Here is a 19,188-nt window from a genome sequence, read left to right on the forward strand (position 1 = left end):
ACTGTGGGTTTTGGCTTACATGACAGCAATCACTGCTCCCAATGACGGGGAGAAGTGATCTCTGTCATGTCACAAGACAGAACAGGGAAATGCCTTTACAAAGGCATCTCCCCGTTCTTCCTCTCCGTGACACGATCATGCCCTTTTGCCTACCCGTGCCATTTTGCCAACGTATATCGCCATGCAAAGGTTGATCAAAAAAACTCACTCACTCATCCATCCATGTCTCCATGCTTTATTTTGTTGATAAATTTTTTTTTGAAAAACACCCCCCCCCCCCCCCCAGCATTTCCAGCTGTGGCCATTTTGAGTAAGGTCAGATGGTTCATGTAACATTTATTTCCTGGAATCCATCTGCCCTTAGCTCAGGTATGCAGACAGGAAGATGTGCTTAGCTGAGAGACCCTCCTCCAGATGAAAGGAAAAAAAAATGCTTATGAAGTCTCCTGGGATGTATAATGACATCATTCTGGCATAGGCCAGAAACCAGGAAGCAACTGAAGAAATATAAAAAAAACATGGTGCCAGGAGATAAAGTTAGGAATCACCGTGCCTCCTGTAAAAAGGAATATCTGTTTCAGAGGTGAGCCTATGAATACCTGGAAACTTTTGAATGACATAAATCCTGAGAATGAAGGTGGAGAAGGAGGTGGGGTGGTGGGTGTAGCTACTAGCTGCACGCTATACAGACCATGGCAAATTGTGGGTGTGGCAAAATTGCGCCAACAATGGGAGGGGCTTTAAACTTGAGCTCACACACAGGGTGCAGGGGTCAGGAGTACATATCGTCTGTAATATCTGTTGCCTTCCGCCGGACAATCTGCCCGTGTGTGGGCTCTGGCAGACTTTTTGTTCCCAAGTTTTGACTCAAAATTGTCCGCCGGACTCCACAGTCCAACGGACAATCGGACAATCCACCCGTCTGTGTGCTAGTCTGCCAGACTTTTGAAATTAACGGACTTGCCCACATGAAGAAAAGTCTGTTCATTTTGAGCGCGTCTCCAGGTAGACGGGACTAGCGAGGGAAGTCAATGTCGCCGCCTCCATCAGCAAGATTGACACCTCGCTAGCCCCATCACCTGGTATGGACCGGCCAGGCTACGTGCTCAGATAAGGGTCTGATATGGACTTTGGGGGGGACCCCATGCCGTTTTTTCAGCGTAGGGCTTCCCCTTTAAGTCCATACCAGGTGACTAGGCCAGTAAGGTGTCAATCCCGCCGATGGAGGTGGCGACATTGACTTCCTTCACTAGTTCTCTCTACCTGACTTTTCTCCGTGTGTGGGCAAGACCGTTCATTTCAAAAGTCCAGCGGACTCCCGCCACAGTCCGGCGGGTTATCCATTGGAAAAGTACGGTCGTGTGTGGGCAGGTCCACTCAGAAAAGTCCAGCGGACCTCCGCTGCAAAGGACAAAAGGACAACCCGCCGGACTAGGTCCACCGTACTAAGTCCGCCGGATAGCCCGATCGTGTGTACGCGGCATTACATTCACATTGAAATGAATAAAAATCAAGACTGGCAGGTACTTTCATAGATAATCATTTAACCACCAAGAGCGTAGACAATACCTGCTATTTCATGGTATGGTGGACTCCCTGCCCTGCTGCTCATGTGACAGCGCTAGTGCTTGGAAATTGACCCAGTACTGTAACATGCAAAAGAAAGTATTCAGCCTGTAAGCTCCAACGAAAGCAGAGCAGCTTAGATTAGCTCCACTAGGGTTAGCTTAGGGTTTTCTTTCATTTGAAGTGAAGGTCGGTATGTGCAGTGAAGCATTTAAGCATACCTCTTGCAATACAAATATTTGGGGCGCGGGCATTAGATACAGCGGGTAAAATAAGTATTAAACACATCACCAATTTTCTTGGCAAATATATTTCCAAAGGTGCTATTGGCATGAAATTTTCCCCACATGTCTGTAACAACCCATGCAAAATCCATGCATGCAAAGGAACCAAAACAAATACGTTCAGAACTGAAGTTAGGTATAATAAAATGGAATGACACAGGGAAAAAGTATTAAAGACGCTAGCTAAAATGTAATTAATACTTGGTACAAAGTCCTTTGTTGGTAATGACGGCTTCAAGATGCCTCCTATATGGAGAAACTAGTCGCATGCATTGCTCAGGTGTGATTTTGGCCCATTCTTCCACACAAACCGTCTTCAAATCTTGAAGGTTCTGTGGACCTCGTCTATAAACTCTGATCTTTAGTTCTTCCCATAGATTTTCAAGTCAGGTGATTGTCTGGGCCATTCTAGCAGCTTTATTTTCTTTCTTTTTTTGAAACCAATTGAGAGTTTCCTTGGCTTTGTGTTTGGGATCATTGTATTGCTGAAATGTCCACCATCGTATCATCTTCCTCATCCTGGTAGATGGCAGCAGACTTTTATCAAGAATGTACTGTATGCTGAAAAACAGCCCCCACACCATGATGTTCACACCTCCAAACCTCACTGTTGGTATGGGGGTGTTTTTGGGGTGATGTGCAGTGCCATTTGACCCCCAAACATGGTGTGCATTATGGTATCCAAAGAGTTACATTTTGGTCTCAACTGACCACACTATATTCTCCCAGTATTACACAGGCTTGTCTAAATGTTGTGCAGCAAACTTTAAACAAGCTTCAACATGCTTTTTCTTCAGAAATGGAGTCTTGCGTGGTGAGCGTACATACAGGCCATGGAGGTTGAGTGCATTACTTGTTTTATTTGAAACAATTGTAAAAGTTAATTCCAGGTCTTTCTGAAGTTCTTCAAGTTCTTCTGATAATTCTTTTCACTCTTCTGTCAGAAGTCTTGTGAGGAGCACCTGGTTGCTGTTGGTTTATGGGGAAATTATGTTACTTCTGGATTATGGCCCCAACAGTGCTCATTGGATCATTCAGAAGTGCAGAATTCCTTCTGTGACTAATGCCATCAGTATGTTTTGCAACAATAAGGTTGTGAGGGTCTTGAGAGAGCTCTTTGCTTTTACCCAACATGAGATGTTTCTTGTGTGACACCTTGGTAATGAGACACCTTTTTATAGGCCATCAGTTGAGACTGAACCAGCTGATATTAATTTACACTGACAAGGGGCAGGATTGCTTTATAATTACTGAGAGATTTCAGCCGGAGTCTTGGCTTTCCGTGCCTTTTTGCACCTCCATTTCTTCATGTGTTCAATACTTTTCCCCTATGTTATTCAATTTTATTACACATAACTTAATTTCTGAACGTATTTGTTTTGGTTTATTTGTATTTATGGATTGCATGCCTTGTTACTGACATATGTTGAAAACTTCATGTCAAGAACACCTTTAGAAATATATTTACCTAGAAAAATGTTGATGTGTTCGATACCTATTTTACTCGCTGTATAATAATGCAATACAGGAGGCACCATTCCTATAGGGTCAACCAAAATCAACATAGTTAATAGGACTTTATTTGTGCCTCCTATAGTAATTATATGAGTCACACAATTATATAATAACATTTCAACAACGTTTTATTACAATTTGGTATAAAAGGGCATATCAAAACGCCACTAAAAACAACATAGTACAGGAGGCTAAATTGCAAATACAATGAGGTCTATATAAGGGTCTAAGCATTTCACGGAACACGTAAACCCATATATAGACCTCGTTGTACTTGATGAAAACTTGACACACATGATACAAAGAAAAGAAGATGGCCTCATTCATTGCTTCATGTTCTTAGTCAACACAGCAGTGTACAGTCAATGCATTGAGCAGTTATATGCCTATTTTTGGCCCATATGAGCACTTGTTTCTCATATTTCAGTGACCTTTTCAGGAGAGTTACATGCCACAGTCTTATCATGCAGGAGGGTAAAGATGCTGAACCAACTTGGCTCACGCTTTTTCCCTTCCATCCTGTGTACAGGGATATGATTCTGTTGTAATGTGGGACACATAACTCAGATTGCCTTCTAGCCACAGCCAGTCAGTGCTCCCATTGCATATAAACAACCTGTGTCCTTTTTGGGCATCACAATACAGATGGAGATTATCACAAATGGCATAACTGGATTATAACTTTTTTTTTGTGGTTCCACAGGTCAGGACAGCTCTGGCTCGAGGAGACATTATGTCAGCAGAAATTGCCTCCCGCGAAGCTCGGAATTTTTCCTTCATCAGCCTGGCCATTGGGATTGCTGCCATGGTCTTGTGTACCATCCTCACAGTGGTTATTATCATCGCAGCTCAGCACCATGAAAATGACTGGGGTAACTGAATTATCGTTACGGCACCTGTGGGGGCAACTGAAGGACAGACCAATCCACCAAGACTTCTCTGTGCCCTTGACACTTTCTAAAGTTTACTTTCTTCAGTTCTGTCAGTTCTGATTTGGACACTTTCATTTTTTATGTCTTATGTTTTCAATGTCTTCCTTTTTGTTTTGTTCCGTTCTACCTTTGCCCACTTCCATATTTCTTTCTTCTTTTGCCATAATTCTTCTGCATCCTCTTGTCAAGTTACCCTCTTCACTTTTCTAGTTTGGATTCCTCTTCTTTGTTATCCATCTTGTCTTTTCATACCAACTCTTCTTTTCTGCTTTTTCCCATCCACCACAGTGCTTTTTAATCTCCCGTCCTCTCCGTCCCCCCAATCCCCTCTCCCTTGTTCTAAGTAATACAGGTGCCATCTTGGGTGTTATGGGGTAAAATAGGGGTAAACTAGGAGTTTCATGGGATATTTTTCAGCTATGAATTAAGGATGTGGAATACCGTTCAGCTGAGAAATAAAGGAAAGGAGGGGACATTTCAAGTGTCACAAAATAAAAGGGAAAATAGGTGGACCATCAGATTTGTATCCCATTGGTGAGGCAAAAAAGAAGCCAGAAAAACTTAAGACTTGAGTGAAATGTGTGAAGAAGAGGTATAGAGTGAATGGAATGGAGGTAAGGGGCTCTTAGACAGAAAAGAGGGGCGTATTCCGCAGCAAAGAAAAATGTATGCGTTCCTATTGCAGCCAATCAAATTTTAACAGTAATATAAATAAAGCTCAGCTTTGATTGGTTGCTATGGGCATCTTCTTTTTCTACTGCTCCAGCTTTATATACAGTATTAAACTCAGTGGCCCTGACTTATCAAGCTGCAATAGCATTTAAGGCACATTAAAGGGTGCATAAGGCATGCTAAAGTTGCCTTTAACCCAGTATTATCACATGTTGTATTTAGCAAGCCTATTTGGTTAAGCATTTAAGTTCAAATAGACTTTAATTGCTATTTTGCAATCCTTTAACCGACCCTGTAATTCAAAAACTAAAACAAAACAGGCATGTCTTTAAACAAAGAGATTCAATATATTTCCTGTTAGTCCATTTGGGAGAAATCTTCAGATGAAGTTCACTGGGAAACCAACAGTTCCAGGCGTGTTGATCGTCTTGGTCCTACAGTAATGGTGGAAGGAACCAGTGAGTGGTGCAGGGGATGGAAGAGATTGACACTCCCAGAGGTATCACATTTTCCATTGGACTTCACGGAGGGTATTTCTTGAACAGAGAAGCAATGTGGTGGTATGGGCGGAGGGAAAGGTAAGTATTCAGGTTCTTCTATTGCAATTATGTCTGTTTTGGATTTTTGACAAGGTCACTTTAAACAGTAATGCAGCTTGTTGAATTAGGGCCTGTACCTGTTAATAAAGACACAAAACATTTGTTTACCCCAGCAATACAAGGTGACCGTCTTAACTTAATGTGTAACTGCCCAGAAAGAGGTAGCCATTTTTTTGGCTGGCTGGTCCAGTATTTCCAAATATATATCAGTTCACTAGGACAAAACTGTCTAAGTAGTTTTAACATACAAAATGGCTACCAGCTCCATATAGGAGCAACAGGTCCTCTTAAAGCTGAAGTTTACATGCTTAGCCTTGACAAAATAACATCCTCCTAGTCTGGCCAAAAGCGTAAAATGTTAGTGCATTCTGTTGCATTATTTTGTCGGATTAAGGTGACCTTACTTTCTAGTGAGATTTGATCTGGTATTAGTTTGCATTCTATTTGGCTATTTTCTCCTTCATATAGCACTAACCTTTCTATTGAATAAATTGCAGCTCATGGAATTAGGATAAAGAGGGATGTATTTTTTTATGCTAGATAATTTAATAAATGTTGGTTCATTCGGGAAGGGCATGTGTGCAAAGTTCAGGAGCAGCCAAATATCTCCTTTGTGAAGCTGTCCAGCTTGGCATCTCTACTGGCCATGGCAACTGATGTCATGATATACAGTATAGTGGGCAGGCAGATGGGTATTAAAAACTAAAAATGGATTTCCATTCAGGTGCAAATTTTTGTTTCTAGCAGCTGAATGTTTAATTTAAGGACCACACTATGCATTTTATAGCTTAATTATGGGGCTCAAGCCCAAAAAACTGCAACCATTTACTTCTCTAGTAATTGGCTGGTGGTATGGTATACACACTACTGTGCATTGAGCCATATTGTGTGACCGTTCAGAGCCAATCACAAATATATATATTTTTTAGGATCCATAGGAGTCAGTGATAATGTCACAGATACAGTCAGCACAATTCTTCCCGTCCTTATATAATATCTGCCCCATTTGCCATCACTGTAAAAAAAAGGAGAGGAATACTTCATAATTGTCATGGAAGGACTTGTACTGTTTTAGGAGACAACTTAGCTGGAAAAAATACAACACTTTCAGCCAAGAATATAAGCTTAGACATCTTTTTTTTCTCTCTTAGTAAAACACATTTTAACTTAACAAAGAGTAAAGCCTTTAGGATCAATTTACACTATTACGTTGCAGTTACATGCAGTAAACACTTGCTATACCACTTGTTAATGCAAGGCATGGTAGCGCACGAAAAAAGACATGTCTGTCTGCTGTGTCATTGATCTTGAATGGCACCTCAACTCACCTAGCCAGCATACAATACAGGTGCATTTTAGTACACCATAATGCAGAAATGTGACCCATCTGTGAATTGGCTGCATCTTAAAAAAATGCTGATGGTCCATTAAAACCTGCATTGTTGTATGTTGGAAGCCTATTAAATACGAATACAGCAATGCATGAAAATGAGTGAATGCAGTGAATCCAGCATAAAACTTGTGTTTTGGCATTTACTTTAAGCAGCTAAGTCTGATACAGTTTTTGGCTTTTGATAGGTTCAAGCAGGTTGACTCAATCAACACTTTCTGATCTTCCCTGGATTTTGGTGGTGAGATCTCTGTGATTCTCAGATCTTCTCACTAACAGTAGTCAAGCCAAGGTGGTCTGTTAGAAGTCCCTGTGAAATGCATTAGCTTAAATTAGACTTTAGAGCAAAAAGTATTCTCTGCTTCTGGGGGAGTATTAAAAAAAATCCAAAAAGTGATTCAATTCACCAGCATTAATCTGTAACTCATACATTATGTTTGAGTTGAAGAGGATTTCAGCTTTCAGTCGGAAAGTATAAAATCTGATAACATGCCCCAGTATCTCCTGACTACCACCACTATTGTCTGCAGGGAACCTGACCACAGAAACCATCACATTTTACTTAGGGCAATGTTGAAAAGCAATGGGTTTCTGAGGCCAGGCTGCATGGAGTCAATAGCGGCGTCAGCTGGGGAAATATCTTTCGATCAGTGGTCTGCTTTTAAACTAAGACCAGAATAAAAGTATTGCTAGCTTCTATAATATTGCCAGTGGGTTCTTATAAAATTTAACAAGATCAGAAATTAGTTTGTGGTTTTATAGGTCTACAATTTCTGGCAAGCACTGACAACCTTGGGATAGCAGGGTACATTAAGACATGCAAATGAATTAGCAGGCTACGGGCCACCTGAGAATATCAGGCAATGAAAATGATCCTTCTGTCCTCCATTATTGCACTAAAAACATGAAAGAGAAAATCGGATTGGTTGCAGTGAACAACAATAACAATAGATGTAATTTCAGATGCTTACAGGCCTAAAGCCTGGTCTCATTTAAAATGTTCTCTCTTTAAACTACCCAGTTGGGACACATTGCTGACAATATAATAAATTAGTTCTTCTGCTAACCCTAATATGGAGATATTTTTGGAATATTTTCATCAGCGCTTGATACATTTAGGTCAGACAAGATGTAGGGGGAAGGTGGTGGCACACAAGAAACAGACAGAAGGAATTACAGAAAATGAAAGCCCATATTAGCCTGTAATGACATTATATGGAACCAAATGCCAGATGAGTAGAAAACAGGATGAGTGCAGAGATGATTTTTGACAGCTGGGAAAGATGTAGGGCTATTGGCATTGCCAGTGGACACCAGTTAGAGTTGGGCTGGATTCATCTCTCAATGCACAAGTTCAAGCATTATCAAAAAGTGTGTGTTTTCATGCACTACTGCCAATCTCATCAATAGGCCCTGTACCACGTGTTGATGCACCAAAAAATGGACAATCGTGAACATATAATGTAAGTGTGAACTAATAGAATTAAAAAATATGGCTAACCTTTATACATGTTTGATGTGCTTTAATGCGCAAAATTGTAAATGGCCCTTAGAAGTCTACTTCACTCAAAACTGATATTGCATCTCTGTGTAGTGCAATTTGCATTGCATGTTGATATCTTTGGTGGAGGCCACTGGTGAGAGCCCTCTATCATGGTTCCCAGCTCTGTCCAAATGTCATTGCCAATACTAAGCCAAATGATGGTATCATGCTCCTCCAGTGGATTATCCAAAATACAGTATAAACAATTGGGGGATGCAGCTGTGGGAGAGTGACCCCTTCCATATGGCTTTGAGCGATGGGTGCTCATCAATGAAACTGGTGGGTGATTAAGTCCACCATATTATAAAACCTAAATAGCTAGGTAGAGCTGGGCTTTAAAGTTTATCTTTATCTTTTTTAGTCTTGGGTAGAGTGGGGAAGGGTTAGAAATTCTGTTTTTACTGCTCACTATAGCATTTTGTGATAATATGAACCAAATCAAAGTCAATGCAATAAATTGAGCCATCACTCAGGGCCCATTGGTTGCTTTGATGCCAACAGGTGAATCCCTGACCCCATCCGGTTGTTGGCTAGGAGATTCGCCAGATGATGGATTTGTGTAAACAAAAGGGTGAGGATACTGAATGACATCATGGCAATAGTTGGTCAATGTTGTCAGCCAGCATCCGCGGACCACTTGTTCACATTTACCCCTTGCCTGGGGAATCTGTTGGCTGGCAGCTGAATGGGGCTGGGGATATGTCATTGATTGCTAGGATGCTGGTGGCCACCTATGTCCTATCAACTAATACTGCCACTGAATGAAAGACTTCCTGGCAGTTGAAGGTTTGGTTCAGCAGGTGGATAGGTGAACAGGCCATTTAGTTTGCTTGCTCTGGGAACAGACAGATTTAGCAGCAAGCCCTGTGTTGCCGCAAATCTTAGAGGATGAAAGATTTAGTACCATGTGATATTTTTGATAGTTAATAGTACATAGTATCCATAGTATACATCATACCAGATAAATGGGGCAGAGGGATTTGGTCCCAACAGAGGTCCTGTCCCTCCAAATGATACACAGATAGGATCTATGACCACAATGAAAACCTTATTTTATTTTTAGAAGATAAAATAAATATTTGAATACTCACCAGCTTTTTATTAATGTCTGTCCAATTTTCAGAAATAAGGACCTTGTTTTTTTGCCATCTGACAATTGTCTCAAACAGGCCATGTTGCCCCTAGCAAGCAATCAGAATCTTCCATTTGCTTTCAGATATTGCACTGGGAGAAAGCAATGGGGATTCAAATACCTATAGGGAACACAGACTGTGGAGACAATTATTCTCACAAATGAGAAATTTGCTGCTTTAGGAAATATTTTGAGTATTAGCGCAGGGGGTTAGCCAATGTATGTGACCCTCCAGGTCAGACGGCATGCCCTGCTGATGGAGCCCAACCGAGACCAAGATAGCGTGAGAGCGAGAAAGCCGGCTGATGTTTGAGTGTGTAATAAAGAGACAGCTGCTATATTTCTGAACAGTGTTATAGGGGTGGGTCAGTTTATTTCTGTGATTAAAAAAGATGTTTATGGTTCTGATGACTATTCTTTAATATTACTGATGACTTATTTATTTATCAGTTGGAGGGGTGCATTGTGGGTATTTATTCATTAGCATTTGGAATGGTAATTTAGCTGCATTATCTATAATAAAAACCAAAATCTATTTCATTCGGGCTCTGTGAAATTTTTTTTAGTGTCTCTTCAAAAAACATTTTTAAAATGCACCACACACATTTTTTTTTTTTAACTGACATACATGTTTATGTAAATGAGGAGAAGAGCAGAGAGGAAGAAGAGAAAAGGCAGCACCTGGCACTGGCTTATTACAGGAAAAATTCTTAACCACTTCAGCTCCGGAAGGTCTTACCCCCTTTTTGTGATTTGGCACTGCATCGCTATAACTGACAATTGCGCATACTGCACCCAAACAAAATTTGCATCCTTTTCTTCCCACAAATAGAGCTTTCTTGTGGTGGTATTTGATCGCCTCTGCGTTTTTTATTTTTTGAGCTATAAACCAAAAAAGAGCGTCAATTTTGAAAAAAACTCAATATTTTCTACTTTTTGTTAATAAAAGAAAGTATTCCTGCACCAACTCAAGTAAATATAGAACAAGTACTGCTGCGCACACTGAGAGAAATATCTGAACCCAAAGAAGTAAATAAAGTAAAGGGTAGTAATGAGCTGTACATAAACAATAGAGTGCGGAAGTGCTATGGGTAAAGAGACTGAAAGTACTGTAAGAGGCAATGCTGGTAATGACCAAGCCTAAGAACATAGATTAAAGTGCAGATGTCACAAAATATCCAATAGATAAAAGCAATACTGAACGAAAATAAACGATAATAATGATAATAATAAAATATCGGTAATAAATAAATTCCAGTAACATTTAAGGTGATAAATAGTGATGATAAGTCCTTTTATAGGTGAATAAAATATATCAAAGTGTCCGTGAAGAATTCCTTCTCATAAATAAAGTGCAGCATATATTGTGACTTGTAAACACAAAGATAAAGTGCTGGTGCTGGTGATAAATCTCTACGGTGTGATGCTGGTGCTGGGTGGCTTCTTTATCCTCCGTGCTATTTAGTGTATGGGTGTCCCCTTACCTTACTGCTGTAAGGTAACAGCATGTAAATATATGCCTTTGGTGTTGGAAACCGTTAGAGATCCCCTGGTGGTCGTCCTATAGTGGCGTCTCCGGCTCTGCTAGTAAGTGTGTCCTGCTTACAGTCAGCGTCCCCCTTTAAAAACCCTGGAGGTGTCTGGAGCGGATGAGCCTCACCAATGGATCATAGGTAAAAAATAGGAACAGGAGGGATGCCCAATAGTGTAGTATTTTAAAATAAATGTATTCAATAGCACTAAAAACAGGACAGGTACTCCCATTAAAATGAATCAAAATGGCAATGTAAAAACGAGCAGCAAGCTTGCCCACGTCACTTCCGGTGTCTCAGTCCCAACGCGTGTTCGTCACAATCACATGACTTCATCAAGGGAATGACTAGAGACCTGGGAAGTGTCCTTTTATGTGTGTGTTAATTAGTATATACGGCGGCCATTTTCTTGAAGCTCCGGTCGCCGGAAGTCGAACTGCGGCCATTTTCGAATCGTTCTGGTCGCTGGAAATAGACGGCCATCTTTTTGGATGTATAGTAAAAAACTGATGTAAACATCCGTCCAGTGGCCATTTTTCAATAGCTCACATGGACAGAGATACACCAGCAGCCATTTTCTTGAAGTAACAAAAACCACATTATAGGCAAGGGAAATGTAGATCGAAGGGGACAGGACTAAGTAAATGAATAGAGCTGTATTGTATTTGAGCTGTAGCACAAAAAATAAAAACCGCAGGTGATCAAATAGCACCAAAAGAATGCTCTATTTGTGGGGAAAAAGGACGTTAATTTTTGTAGGTACAGTGTCGCACGAACGCGCAATTGTCAGTTAAAGTAATGCAGTGTCATATTGCAAAAAAATGACTGATTGGAGGTGGCAGGACTAAGTAAATGAATAGGGCTGTATGCAATGTGAGTACACATCATGATATTAAAACGAAGTATGTAGAGGAGTGCAGAGATAATACCTAAAGGTATGTATGATCTCTGCACTCCTCTACATACTTCATTTTAATATCATGATTTTAACAAACGTCATTTCCGGTGTGTATATATATTTTATATATATATATATATATATATATATATATATATATATATATACACACACACACACACATATATTTTTAATAGTGGATTTTTTAATACAGTACTGATTAGTACATTATTTATTGCAATCTTCAATATTACTGTGTATCCCCCTGCTTTAACAATATTGCCCAGCAGACCTTTTTTTGACTGGCTTCTTGGATGATCTTCATTAGTATGCATCTAATGTGTACTCACATTGCATACAGCCCTATTCATTTACTTAGTCCTGCCATCTCCAATCTACATTTCCCTTGGATATAATGTGGTTTTTGTTACTTCAAGAAAATGGCTGCCGGCGTATCTCCATCCATGTGAAAATGGCCGCCGTATACACTAATTAACACACACATAAAAGGACACTTCCCAGGTCTCTAGTCATCCCCTGATGAAGTCACGTGATCATGACTAACGCATGTCGTGACTGAGACACCGGAAGTGAGGCGTGCAAGCTCGCTGCTCGCTTTTACATTGCCATTTTGATTCATTTTAATGTGAGTACCTGTCCTGTTTTTAGTGCCATTTCTATGTTATTAGGCTTGGTCATTACCAGCACTGCCTCTTACAGTACTGTCAGTGCCTTTACTCATAGCACTTCCGCACTCTCGCACTCTGTTGTTTATGTACATTTTTTGCAATATGACACTGCATTACTTTAACTGACAATTGCGCGGTCGTGCGACACTGTACCCACAAATAGAGCATTCTTTTGGTGCTATTTGATCACCTGCGGTTTTTATTTATTGTGCTATAAGCAAAAAAAATAGCGACAATTTTGAAAAAAATAAATTATACCCCTAATCGTGTACTGCAAAAATATTAGAAGATAATTCGTGACACCTTGCCCAATAGAAACGCACTCACTGACTGATGTTGCCTCCCACTTTCGTGTTTGGCAAAAAAGCAGCGTAGACGAAAAATGGCAAAAAAAAAAAAAAAAAAAAAAAAAAGCAGCGTAGACACCCTTTGGGTCGATCTCTTGATCAGTTCAGGCAAGGCTCATCCATATATAAAAAGTGAAAATACAATGCTTCACATAGCGTGACAACGTTTAAAAAATGTATTCAAATACCACACACATCACTTCAATATATCAACTCACATGAAAAATGCGTCACGAGCACATTGGTGTGGTGGAAGGCTGAAGGATTTTTTTGAAAACTGATTCCCTTCTGCTATTTTCAAGATTCTGCTCAATGGACTTTTAGTTGGACATTTGGTTCTTTTTATCACTGTATCACGGGGTGATAGATTGGATTATTTCACATTTTGCACATTTATTGTATTATGAGCGCTACTTAAATTATCTTCTAATATTTTTGCAGTACACGATTAGGGGTATAATTTATTTGTTTAGACATTAGTTTCACTAAGGTAGCAGCTATTTGTTTTCTATTTTACATTTTCACTGATATTGATATACTCTTTGTATGTTTTTTCAGTAAGACTGTTCACTGTTAGGGGTCACTGGTTATTGATTGGCACAGTGGGGGCAGTACATTTTTGGAGGGGTACACATTGCCAGCTAATTTTGAAAAAAAACAATGTTTTTTACTTTCTGCTATAAAACACATCCAATAAAAATTTTTAAAAAAATCTAATTTCTTCATCAATTTAGGCCAATATGTATTCTGCTACATATTTTTGGTAAAAAAAATCCCAATAAGCGTATATTGATTGGTTTGCACAAAAGTTATCGCGTCTACAAACTATGGGATATTTTTATGGCATTTTTTTTTTTTTTTTTTACTAGAATGATGCCAATCAGCGATTTATAACAGGACATTGCGGCGGACAAATCGGACACCTAACCTAACATATTGACACTTTTTTGGGGAACCAGTGACATTATTACAGTGATCAGGGCTAGAATTATACACTGCTACTGTACTAATGACACTGGCAGGGGAGGGGTTAACATCAGGGGCGATCAAAGGGTTAAATGTGTGCCTAGCTGGTGCTTGCTAACTGTGTGGGGGTTGCTATGAGGGGGTGGGGGTGTTCCAGCTTAGCAGGAACACAATCTCTATCTTCTTCTTCTTCTCCCCTGTCAGAATGGCGACATTGCCTAGTTTACATAGTTTGCCTTCAGAACTGCCCTAATTCTTCATGGCATAGATTCAACAAGGTGTTGGAAGCATTCCTCAGAGATTTTGGTCCATATTGATATGATATCATCACGCAGTTACTGCAGATTTGTCGCCTGCACATCCATGATGCGAATCTCCCATTCCACCACATTCCAAAGGTGCTCTATTGGATGACTGTGGAGGCCATTGGAGTACAGTGACCTCATTGTCATGTTCAAGAAACCAGTGGTGAGATGATTGGAGCTTTGTGACATGGTGCATTATCCTGCTGGAAGGAGCCATCAGAAGATGGGTGCACTGTAGTCATAAAGGGATGGACATGGTCAGCAACAATACTCAGGTAGGCCGTGGCGTTTAAACAATGCTCAATTGGTACTAAGGGGTCCAAAGTGTGCCAAGAAAATATCCCCCACACCATTACACCACCAGCAGCAGCATGAACCATTGATACAAGGCAGGATGGATCCATTCCATATTGTTTACGCCAAATTCTGACCCTACCATCTGAATGTGGCAGCTGAAATTGAAACTCATCAGACCAGGCAACCTTTTTCCAATCTTCTATTGTCCAGTTTTGGTGAGCCTGTGTGAATCGTAGCCTCAATTGTCTGCTCTTAGCTGACAGGAGTGGCATCCAGTGTGGTCTTCTGCTGCTGTAGCCCATCTGCTTCAAGGTTCGATGTGTTGTGCGTTCAGAGATGGTATTAACGGGGTTTTAGCAAGTGGTTATTTAAGTTACTGCTGCCTTTCTATCATCTAAAAGTCTTCCCATTCTCCTCTGACCTCAACAAGGCATTTTTGTCCAACCGCTCACTGAACATTTTCTCTTTTTTGGACCATTCTCTGTAAACCTGACAGATGGTTGTGTGTGAAAATCCCAGCAGATCAGCAGTGTTTGAAATACTCAGACCAGCCTGTCTGGCACCAACAACTATGCCACGCTCAAAGTCAATCAAATCCCCTGTCTTCCCCATTCTGATGCTCGGTTTGAACTTGAGCAAGTTGTCTTCACCACGTCTAGATGTCTAAATGCATTGAGTTGCTGCCGTGTGATTGGCTGATTAGCAATTTGTGTTAGCAAGTTTACCTAATAAAGTGGCTGATGAGTGTATATGAAGTAAGATTCGATGCAGTGGATAAATAAACTGACAATGAGATATGTAGGCAGCTGCTGACATCAAACACAACCCCTATAAAGTGGTTAGGTGTGATAAACTACATATATGTGATATAAAAATGTGAAGTAAATGTGAAATAAAATAGTGCATATAGACAATCACTATATGTGAACCTTCACTGTTGTGTGACAAACACAATAATGTGTAAATAAATAAAGTTTTCCTCATCTTCGATGCCGGCACCTGCACCCAAAGGTGATTGAAGTATCGGCTCGGGTGAGAAAATCGCTGGATCCCTGGACAGGTAGGTGTCCTTATATGAAAAGTCATTAGCTACAGTATTTGTAGCTGCTGCCTATTAATTTTTTGGGGGGAGCGTGGGGCTCCTCTTTAAGATGCGGCTAGCTGACCTCCCATGTGATGATGCCTACATAGTTTCAGGTCCAACACCATTTCGCAGAGCCAGCAGCAAGTAAGTGCGGCATTCCAACCAACACTGTAAGGAGGAGCATTCTTCCCACTGACTACCACCAATGTATGGGGCATTTTCCAATGACCACCCCCAGTGTAAGTGGCATTTTCCCAATGATCACTGTCAATGTAAGGGGCATTTCCCCAATGACCACCAATGGAGTAATCTTAGCAGAGGTTCCCTGAGACCCTAATATTTTGGCAAAGGTTCTTTTAGGGTAAAAAGGTTGAGAAAGGCTGGTTTATGTCATGGTCAGTGGCTGGCGCTTCATCGCCCCCCCCCCCCCCCCCAATATCCATGTGCCTGGCCCCTAACCTCCATGCAGGGCGCTGGACACATGGCTTTCAATGGGGTTTTATTTTTACTTGAAGCCCATGATTAAAGCCTGAGGCTCTAATTGGCTTCAAAAAGGGTGGGCTCAGGGCGCAGATTGCTGCGCCCCGAGCACACCCACTCGTGTGACATTAGTGAATATTCATATTAAGACCCGATTGGCTGGAAGGAGAAGCGACTGTCCGGTCTCTACTAGAACGTCCTCTGCTCCGGTGACTGGTCGGGCTCAGTGTCCCCCCATCACCTGGCCCAAACCGGCTTCTATCTGTGCACCGAGGACTAGGTCCAGTGCTTCTCCTGCGGGGGGATCTTTCAGAGATGGGAGCCCAGGGGACCGAACCTGATTTGGGCACCGCAAATAGTTCCCTACCCATCTCTTCCTCCCTGGAACCGAGCCCAGCAACATCCCCATCCTCCCAGCAACTGGACCTACTGGGTGAACACTGAGCTTAGGCTGCATCGACTGCCCAGGGAGCAGGAGAACGATGACCCCTCCCCCCATCTACCCCAAGCTACTGGACATGACCAGCCGCATGGGGACCTATAAACAACTAACAACACACCGGGGTCAGCAAGGAGCAACTGGCTGTTGGATTCTTCTATACAGGTATGTAATTGGGGGGGGACTGGGATCATACCCCACCCTAGGCCCTATCACGGGCGATTGACAGAGAGACGGGGGGGGGTTGGTTGCTGAAGTACATGCCGCCACCGGTCATGGTGGCAGTTCTCCAATGGATGACAACAATGCCGCTTCATTTTGAGGCTGAAGAATTTTTTAATCGAATACAGTGCCTTGCAAAAGTATTCACCCCCCTTGGCTTTTTACCTATTTTGTTACATTACAGCCTTTAGTTCAATGTTTTTTTTTTATCTGAATTGTATGTGATGGATCAGAACACAATAGTCTAAGTCGGTGAAGTAAAATTAGAAAAATAGATACATAAAACTATTTATCAGAAATTAAAAACTGATAATTAGCATGTGCGTATGTATTCACCCCCATTGTTATGAACCCCATAAAAAGCTCTGGTGCAACCAATTACCTTCAGAAGTCACATAATTAGTGAAATGATGTCCACCTTTGTTCAATCTAAGTGTCACATGATCTGTCATTACATAGACCCACCTTTTTGAAAGGCCCCAGAGGCACCACTAACCAAACACTGCCATTGTCCCAAACAAGTAAGGGACAATGTTGTACGAGTCAGGGTTAGGTTATAAAATAATATCCAAATCTTTGATGATCCCTAGGAGCACCATCAAATCTATCATAACCAAATGGAAATAACATGGCACAACAGCAAACCTGCCAATAGACGGCCGCACACCAAAACTCACGGACCAGGCAAGGAGGGCATTAATCAGAGAGGCAGCACAGACACCTAAGGTAACCCTGGAGGAACCGCAGAGTTCCACACCAGAGACTGGAGTATCTGTACATAGGAGGACAATAAGCCGTACGCTGCATAGAGTTGGGCTTTAATGCAGAGTGGCCAGAAGAAAGCCATTACTTTCAGCAAAAAACAAAATGGCATGGTTTGACTTTGTGGAAAGGCATGTGGGAGACTCCCAAATATATGGAGGAAGGTGCTCTGGTCTGATGAGACTAAAATGGAACTTTTTGGCCATCAAAGAAACCGCTATGTCTAGCGTAAACCCAACACATCCCATCACCCAAAGAACACCATCCCCATAGTGAAACATGGTGGTGGCAGCATCATGCTGTGGGGATGTTTTTCATCAGTCGGGACTGGGAAACTGGTCAGAGTTGAGGGAAAGATGGATGGAGCTACATACAGGGATATTCTTGAGCAAAACCTGTACCACTCTGTGTGTGATTTGAGGCTAGGACGAAGGTTCACCTTCCAGCAGGACAATGGGGAAACATTTAAATGTGCTGGAATGGCCTAGTCAAAGCCTAGACCTCATTCCAATAGAAAATATGCGGTCAGACGTAAAGATTGCTGCTCACAAGTGCAAACCATCCAACTTGAAGGAGCTGGAGGAGTTTTGCAAGGAGGAATGAGCAAAAAACCCAGTGGTGAGATGTGGCAAGCTCATAGAGACTTATCCAAAGCGACTTGAAGCTGTGATAGCCGCAAAAGGTGGTTCCACAAAGTATTGACTTTAGGGGGGGGGGGGGTGAATAGTTATGCACATTGACTTTTTCTGTTATTTTGTGCTATTTGTTGTTTGCTTCACAATAAAAAAAAAAAAAATCTTAAAAGTTGTGGGCATGTTCTGTAAATTAAATGATGCAAATCCTCAAACAATCCATGTTAATTTCAGGTTGTGAGGCAGCAAAACACAAAAACTGAGTTACTTACCGGTAACAACCTTTTCCGGGAGTCTTTCAGGACAGCCACCTTAGAGAGACCCTGGCTCCTCCCCTCTTAGGAAACACCACCTTCAATTTCACAATTTAAGTCTCATTCTCCCTCCGTCCCTCAGTTCTTCCAGAGTACCTCCGGCCAAGTGGGGAGACACAAGAACATGTCAAACAAACAAACTTTTAATCTTACCTGACGGTCTCATGTGATGAGTTCCCGAAGATTTCAAAAAACCTGGGTGGGAACCGGTGCTGTCCTGAAAGACTCCCGGAAAAGGATGTTACCGGTAAGTAACTCAGTTTTTCCCAAGTCCGTCTTTCAGGACAGCCACCTTAGAAAGGATAAGCGAGCACCTTACCTTAGGGTGGGACCACTGCTTGCAGCACTTTACGACCAAAGGCTTGGTCTTTGGCTGACAGAAGATCCAGTCTATAGTGCTTCACGAACGTAGAAAAACTGGACCATGTTGCAGCTCTACAGATCTGTTCAGGAGAAGCACCAGCCCACTCTGCCTGAGAAGTTGCCACTGCCTTGGTGGAGTGTGCTCTAATCCCCACTGGGGGTTCTAACCCCCTTGCCACATAAGCCTGCCCAATGCCTGACCTTAACCATCTGGCTATCGTACGT

At 41.6% G+C, this 19,188-nt stretch overlaps 1 protein-coding gene across 1 annotated transcript in view; it reads left to right on the plus strand.

Annotated features, from left to right (window-relative positions):
- The window catches only part of PRRT1 (proline rich transmembrane protein 1), a 59,714-nt gene extending 49,541 nt beyond the window's left edge, over positions 1 to 10,173 (plus strand). The window contains exon 4 of the mRNA XM_077483550.1: positions 4,069 to 10,173. Coding sequence (XP_077339676.1) covers positions 4,069 to 4,245 — 177 coding nt within the window. The 3' untranslated portion in view covers positions 4,246 to 10,173. The remainder of the gene's footprint in view (positions 1 to 4,068) is intronic.
- The last annotated feature ends 9,015 nt before the right edge of the window (positions 10,174 to 19,188 follow it).

Source organism: Lithobates pipiens, unplaced genomic scaffold (genome assembly GCF_037356315.1).
Source record: "Lithobates pipiens isolate NorthernLeopardFrog02 unplaced genomic scaffold, aLitPip1_a1.2 Scaffold_1, whole genome shotgun sequence".
Taxonomy (NCBI): Eukaryota; Metazoa; Chordata; class Amphibia; order Anura; family Ranidae; genus Lithobates; species Lithobates pipiens.